The 8,399-nt window shown below is 38.1% G+C and overlaps 2 protein-coding genes across 2 annotated transcripts in view; both read right to left on the reverse strand.

Annotated features, from left to right (window-relative positions):
• Positions 1-2,637: 2,637 nt before the first annotated feature.
• LOC106302937 (uncharacterized protein At4g02000-like) lies at positions 2,638-3,213 on the reverse strand. Its single transcript, XM_013739334.1, has one exon. The coding sequence runs from the start codon at positions 3,211-3,213 to the stop codon at positions 2,638-2,640; it is 576 nt and encodes a 191-aa protein (XP_013594788.1).
• A 952-nt stretch (positions 3,214-4,165) lies between these two features.
• Positions 4,166-8,399, reverse strand: part of LOC106302938 (inhibitor of trypsin and hageman factor) — a 7,091-nt gene continuing 2,857 nt past the window's right edge. Inside the window, 1 exon segment of the mRNA XM_013739335.1 lies at positions 4,166-4,365. Within this exon segment, the coding sequence (XP_013594789.1) occupies positions 4,166-4,365 (200 nt within the window).

Genomic DNA, 8,399 nt, shown 5'->3' on the forward strand with positions numbered 1-8,399 from the left:
ACTGCCTCAATGAATGACCATTCCATTCTATCATATGCTTTACTCATATCAGTCTTTATAGCCATTCATTTAACCCGTCCTCCCGGTTTAGTTCTCAGGGCGTGGAACATCTCCTGAGCTATCATGATATTATCTGTAATTTGTCTACCAGCAACGAAGGCTGACTGAGTCTCTGATATCCGTTGTGGAAGAACCTTCTTCAATCTTTGGCATAAGACCTTAGATATTATCTTGTAGCTGACATTGCATAGACTGATAGGTCTAAACTTTGACATCTCATTCGGCTTCGTCGTCTTAGGAATTAAACAAATGTTTGTGTCATTCAGGCCCTGTGTCATTGTTCCCTCGAAAAGGATTTGATTTACCATACGAGTTAAATCATCTTTGACAATATCCCAAAATTTCTGATAGAAGAGAGCTGTCATTCCATCTGGTCCTGACGCTTTTTCTGGATGCATAGCAAACAATGCTACCTCCCATTCAGTTACTGGCGCAGTCAGGTCATCATTTATTGCCCCAGTAATTGTAGGCGAGATCTCTGATACCGCATCATCTATATCCTCTGGATTTGAAGACTCAAATATTTGGCGAAAGTAACTAGTAGCAATGGCTACTAATCCTTCCTCATCCTCCACGACATTCCCATTTTCATCTAAGAGTTGTGTTATCTTATTCCTAGCTCTTCTCTGCTTCACTAACGCATGGAAATATGTTGAGTTCTTATCACCTTCCCTCAACCAGAGAACCCTACTTTTCTGTCTCCAAAACATCTCTTCTGCCTTAAGAGCAGAAGATAATTGCTTCAAAGCTTCTGCTATTTCCTCAGAGGTTGCATCATCATTTGAGTATAGGCCTTCCACCTTCTCTTTAAGCTCTTCTACTAGCTTCGCAGAATTTACATTGTTTTGTCTCCTCCATTGGCTTAAAGCTTTTCTGCAACTAGCAATGTGTTCCATTATATTCGCTTCAGGTGGCAAATCCTCCGACTTCCATCCTTCGAGGATTACTTGCCTTAGTTCCTCGTTATCTAGTCATCGTTTGTCAAATTTAAATTTCTTTTTCCTCCTCACTGGCTTTGTTAGAATTTCAGATAAGACCAGACGATGATCCGAGCCCCAAAGCCTAAGATACTTGAGAGCTGAGTGGGAAACTTTTCATGCCAATCTTCATTCCCCACTGCTCTATCCAAACGACATCTAACAGTCGTACCTCCTGATCTTTTCCCTACCCATGATAGCATATTCCCAGTGAATGGAAATTCCAGCATACCACAGTCACTCAGCATTTGCTTGAAAGGCAAGAAAGAACTATCAGAGCGCCTTCTACCTCCTTCCTTCTCACTGTGATCAGTTATTTCATTAAAATCGCCTATCATGAACCAATGTCCAGTTCGAGTTGTTGAGAAACGCGTAAGACGTTCGCATACCTGATTCCTACGTTCTAAAACAGGGTCGCCATAAACAAATGTCATAAAAAATTTTATTCCATCAATGACTGCCTCAATGTCAATCATTCTGTTATTCGAAAATAAAACATTAACTTGAAATTCATCCAAAAATAAAAGAGCTAATCCTCCGCTGAGGCCAAGTGGCTCAACGGTAAACAAGTGGTCAAATCCTAAGTCAGCCTGAATGTTTTGCAACTGCAACCTCCTATTCTTCGTCTCAGAAAGAAACACAAGTCCTGGGCGATGCTTCTGACACATCTCCGTAAGGCGTCGAACGGTGAGGTCGTTTCCCATCCCTCGACAGTTCCAACTGAGTGTCCTCATAGATAATCCTGTGATGAGTTTTTGGAACCCATCAATCCATCACCTTTGGAGGAGATACCTCTCTGCTTCTTAGAACTCTGATGATGCCGCTTTTGCCTACTTTCGCGTCTAGTCGTATGAACTCCTTGAGACGAAGAGAAAGACTTACGAGGAGATCCCCGACGAAGGACCTCAATTTTTTTACTCTGGAAGCCCAATGGGACATTCGCTCTTGTTCCTTGCTTACTGATCTTCAAAGCTTTAGCCTTATGCACGTTATCATCATGACCTGTAGTCTTCATGTTCGCATCATGCCTAGCCGATGTTTCCTCCATCTCTCTGAGCTCCAAGCCTAGCAAGTCCTCATCTGGCGCATCACACTCCATCACTTCCTCCTCCTGCTGATCCTCAATATCCATATCGTTCAAAGCTCCAATGATCTGAGTATCTCCATCAGTGGCTGCTGGTGCCTGTTCACTAAGACTCGTGAAAGAGAGGGAGCGAGTAAGCCCTTTAACGCGCTTTGTAACATTCTCTTCCATGTCGTGGCCACTTCGGGATGGCGTAACAATAGTGCTAGCCAATCTCTTAGCAGTTTTACCATCTCCTGACCTGATGCCTTGATGGTCAATAGAGCCGTTTAGTGCGTCGTATCTGATGGGAGAAGATTGTTCATAGGGAACAATCTCACGATCCGAGTGGTGTCGCACTATCCTATACACATGTGTGCTTCGTATCTCACCAGAATAAGGTTTCCTCTGCACATTCTTCCTATCCTCCTTACCATACCCTGAACTGGCTAAGTATCTAGTAGATGTTTCCATGTGTGGCCCGTAGCGACAGAGATCACTTGCACGATGTTCATTGTGGGAGGTGTAGCGCTGTGCCTATTCCTGTGGTAGCTGCATCCTCGTAAAGATACCAGGACGCTCTGTATGCGGTTGAAGTCGAGACCGCATGTCCGAGACAGAAGGACAATGATCCTTCTCATGTGTAAGCATGCCACACGTAGAGCAGTGTTTAAAAAGCATCTCATACTTTATCTCTATGGTAACCTCATCCCCATCCTTCGACTCCACTTTCCGTAAGAATTTAAGAGGTCGTTGAGAATCCACGTCAACGAGCATACGGCCCTCGGCTACGTCCAACGTTTCAACATGAACATTGCCTAGTCTTGCCCCAGTGTTTCTGAGATTTTTATCCGTCCACAGATGCAAAGGAAGACCAATCACTTGAACCTTGAAAGGGATGATCCAAGGATAATCATCGTGAATGATGGGTTCCCACCTTACAAACACAAACATGCAGAAGTTAAAGTGAAAAGGGCTCCGTCGAAGAACAGAGCTGAGGTCCTCTTCCGAAGAGAAGTTGATGAGGAACTTCCCATTGCCTAAGTCATTTGCCGTAATGCGATCTGCCATTCCCCCATTGCGATGGCATCTTCTGTAGGAGCTTCTCGGCATTTTGTTTTTTAGGGTTGAGAATCTTTCCAATAAGTGATAAGCTGAACTCATTGGCGATTAACATGTCATCCTGATCCATGAGTATGATCGGCGCATCATCATCCTCATAAAGGATGCCCTTACCCTTGATATCCGCCATGTGACTGGAGCGCAGCCTGTGTGATGACACCATACAAAGATATGGAGATCAGATCATCGATCGAAAGAGATCTGTGTTAACTGGAGTGATCTGAGCACAAGCGAGCGTAGCGAAGAGTTCAAGAGCGATGAGTTCAAGAGCGTGGGTGATCTGAGACAATAAAGATCAAGGACACTTCAAAGAGACAATGGTGATTAGATGATCGATCGTAGGTGATCGTAGTGATGAGTTGAGGGCACACTTGAGAGAACTGGTAATCCCCACGTCAATGAACGTGGTGATTAAATGGAGATCAAAGCTTCAAAGGAAAATTCAATCTAGAGGAGTCTCCGAAAAGAATCAATCCATCAACCACACGATGCTTGGGAGATACGCCGCCAGAGAAGCGCGTCGATCACAGGGAGTGTAGGGTAGTCTCCCTTGCGCTGATACAGAGCCCACCGAGTGCAGGATCCGCGTCAAAACGATCCGGAAGGTGAGACCGCCATTATCGTCTTCGAGAGCGGCTAGAGCTTCTGCTCGTTTTAAGATACTCACTTTTTGTTACCTAATTTATAAAATCTAATCAATAACTTTTATGAATTTTTACCTCTCATGGCTTATTAAACCAATCAAAGAAATTATGCAAGCTTATTAAAAAAAAATTACAGTAATGGATATTAATTGCTTACATATAGTAATAGTTATTTTTCTGAGCCCAGAAAAAAATAACTTTTATTAGTTTATTACACTGAAATCCAAACAAACGATTGCTTATATATAGTAATGGATATTTTTCTGGACTGCATAATATTTTCTTGAAACTGATTATAATTAACCAATGGTTGGAATTTGAACAACGAATCCGCAATCGTTGACCTAAACATAAACACGAGAGCAAATAAAAATCTCAAGAACAGCAGTTCCTTCCAAAATGATAACAGCTTTCATTTTGGGATTCTCTCTTTCGATCACCTCCTTTGCATATTCTCCTTTTGTCTCCAACAACTCTGGCCACGCGCTTATTCCTGGATCTGTTTACTAATTAATCAAACATAGTAATATCAGATTAAAATTTGAGAATTACCCGACTTTCCTTATAACTAGTGTTGAACCCGCACATCCGTGTGGATATATTTTACTTTTAAAATAATATTGAAAATATAAAATAAATTATAAAATATATACCTTATATCAGTTTTTGATTTATGTATATATTATTATTTAAAATTTTATATTTATTAAAATTTATTTTTGATGAAATTATATTAATCATATTATTTTGAAATTTTATTAATTTTTAAAAATATATATTTATGTGACTAAATTACATTAGTTAATATTATATTTTGATTTTTTTGTTTAATTTATTCTATTTCAATTTTGTGTTTTTCTTTTTACTATAAAAATCTAAAACAAAATGATACAAATAATAAATTATTATTTATTTTGTTATGTGTAAATGTTAATATGATTATTTTAAAAATAAATATCCTATACTATTTAATTTCAAAATTAATCACCTAAAAAATACGTAAAATCTGGCCTAAATTAAATATGGTAAGAAAATGAAAATAATTTTATAATAGAAATATACTCCCTTTGTTTCATTATAAGTGTCATTTAAGGTTTTAACACTTGAATTAAGAAAATGATTAAATTATGTGTTTTACCCCTATTTAATACATAATTTTTGTTAGATTTTATTAATTAACGAGCTAAAAGTAAGGGTAAAACTGGAAAAAAAATATTTAATAGTTGCCTTGAAAATGTAAAACAACACTTATAATGAAACAAAATTTAAAAGTTAAACGACATTTAATATGAAATAGAGAGGGTTTTTGGCCTTTGTTGGAAATGTTATTGTTTCGATCTATATTTTCTCTATTGGAAAATATCACATATGAGTAAACTTAGAATATTTTGTTAAATTTCTAGTAAGTAGATTCAAAATTTAGGATATTTTGTTAAATTTCTAGTTAGTAGATTTACAAAAGTATCTTATTTATAGTTATTTCCCTTTTTTCGTTTGTTATAAAATTGGATGATATCATAATGTGAAGATAGATACCAGGTTTTCTAAGGGTCATATAGCTAAACAATCATATACTGATTTAGTTTAGTTCAGTTTAATTGATTATTTTTTGTTTTATACTTTAAAAAAGGTAAGAATCTTTTATATGAAATATACCACATGGGAATCTAAAGACAAGAAGTATAGTCTAATTTATTCTTACTGACTTACTAAATTACTATTTGTTTTGTGTTCATTGGATATATAACATAAATCCAAACTATATTGAAAAAGAGTTGGAGAAATTTTAAATTTGTTAAGTCTGCTTCATATCAATTTTGTTTATATATTTGTATTATTACCAAAAAAAACTAATCCAAAACCCAATCCATGACTATATGCAGATATATCAAAGCATGCATTACAATTAATCATAAAAAATAAATACATACTAAGCTATCGAATTTTTTTTCAAACGTAATCTAATAGCTTCCTAATTAAAATCATGTACGTATTTCTCAAATAACTTTTTGAGAGAAGATAGATTTTTTTTTTTTTGATGAAATTTCAAATTTATTGGACTATCATAAGAATGAAGGTTATTTACAATCTATCTCCAACCTAAGGAAACATATGTTAAGTTTCTAAGCACTATATCGTATGAAGGAACCACCTTTGAAGCATTCCTGCAAACTTGTGATTATGTGTATACTTAAGTGAAAAAACCTTGGTCCTCACTGCTTTTTCAACCCTTCTCTTCATTTGCTCTACCGGTGTCCGAGGTTGCTGATGCCTCCTTCCATTTCTCTCTCTCCAAATGTGATAAATGGTAGTCTGGAACAGCAATTTTACAAACACTGAATCCATGCTTTGGTGCATACCAATCAAATGCTGAACTGTCCAGTGCCAATCTGGATTAATCCCCCGACCCATGAGACCTTTGGCCAAAGATTCCCAGACCGTATAAAAATAAGGGCAAGCAAAAAATAAGTGATCCCTGGTTTCATCTCTCTCTCCACACAGCTCACATCCTTGTACTACTCCCCATTGCCTCATACTATTTCCAGTTGATAACCGATCCTTCATAGCAAGCCAAGTGATGAAGGCATACCTTGGAACTAAAGTTGCACAAACACAAAGATTATAAGAACTTCTCTACATATTAGATTTAGAAACTCTCTCAAAACTAAACCTTTCAATGTGTTTCTCTTGATGGAACATCTCTCCATGAGAACTCTTTACATAGGAAGAAGCTACATCTTTTCCTAAGGGCGAAGTTACATCTTTTCCTAATAATAATATGGAAACATTCCTAAGCTCGATATGTTTTCTTTTTTCCTTAACCCATCAAACTTCAGTTTAATGAGTTAACTTGCTCCTCAAGTTAATTGGAATTATCCAACGAGGGTGGACACTCGAGGATAGAGTATAGTTACATGACTCCATCTTCGTCTTGACAAGTATACCTTGCGCATATCCTTCTTGTTTAATGTGAATGCCATCAGCTCCTTCCGTTACTTCTATACCAAGATAGTATGTAAGTATCTCGAGATCTGACATCTCAAATCTTTTTGACATATCATCTTTGAATTGCTTGATAACATTGAGCGAAGTCCCTGTTACAAACAAGTAATCGATGTATATAGCTATGATCAGAAGCTCCCCCTTATGTTTCTTTTGATATACCGCAGGTTACTTGGTGCACTTCGTTAACTCCATCTCCTTGAGAACACGGTCGAGTTTGATGTTCCAAGCTCTTAGAGCAACTGGTGCAAATAATTCGTCGAAGTCTATGCCTTGTTGTTGCACGTAGCCTTTTGCGACTAGCCTTGCTTTGTATTTGATCACCGTTCCAACTGCATTCCTCTTGATCTTATAGATACACTTCAAACCTATAAGTTTCACACCTGCCGGCTTCTTGACGAGCTTCCAAGTCTTATTTTTGATGATAGATTCGATCTCTGCCTTCATTGCATCGATCCAAGCTTGTATCACTGCAGCTTCGATGTAAGTTTCTGGTTCACAATCGATGGTGAGCAAGAGTCTGGCACCTTCAAATTCAGCAAGTAGGATGTAATCATCGAACCGCTTTGGTTTTCTGATGTTACGACCATATCTTGATGTTACATGCTGGTCTTGGTTTGCATCGTTGTTCTCTGCTACTTCGTGGTGTTGGTGATCTTGATGCTCATCACCATCTTCTTCTTCTGTAACATCAATATGAGGAAGCTTGAATGTTCTTCGTCCACGTTTGTTGATAGTGTATACGATGCGGTGAGATGTCTAGTTACACCGTTTTCTTCACAAAAATGAACGAACTCAGAGGATGTGAACTCTCCTCCTCTATCGATGCGAAAAGTCTTGAGTTTTAGCTTCGTTTGATTCTCCACGTACTCCTTGAACTTTTTGAACCGATCGAACGCTTCACTCTTCTCTCTTAGCAGCATCGTCCACATATATCTTGAGTAATCATCAATTAAGACAAATACATATCTATTGTTTGCTTGTGTTGATAGTGATTTTGGACCGCACAAGTCACCATGTACCAACTCCAATGCGTGTGATGCTCGATACTTTGCTTTAGGCGGGAAAGACTTCCGAGTTTGCTTCCCAACTAAGCAGGCGCTGCACACATCTTTCTCGTGTATCACCTGAGGCATCCCTACTACCATCTCTTTGTCTACCATATTCTTCATGACTCCAAAGTTCACATGTCCTAGCCGTGCATGCCACGTCCATGTAACATCAGTTTCTTGTATTTGAAGACACTTCGGATATTCAACCTCCATTGGCGTCTTGTACAATCGGTTTGGTTGCCTTGCGACTTGTACTAATAACCTTCCATGGGGATCTTTCAGCATCAGTAAATCTTCTTTCATATTAACCTCACAACCCATCTCGGTTGCTTGTCCAAGACTTATGATATTGTGTTTAAGACTTGGGATATAGTAGATATCTTTGGGTGCTCTTCTCTCCCCTGTTTTTCCGATGAACGTGATCAAACCTTTCCCAACAATCTCGACGTTTGATCCATCACCGAATTTGACTTTACCT

Source organism: Brassica oleracea, chromosome C7 (genome assembly GCF_000695525.1).
Source record: "Brassica oleracea var. oleracea cultivar TO1000 chromosome C7, BOL, whole genome shotgun sequence".
NCBI classification, from domain to species: Eukaryota; Viridiplantae; Streptophyta; class Magnoliopsida; order Brassicales; family Brassicaceae; genus Brassica; species Brassica oleracea.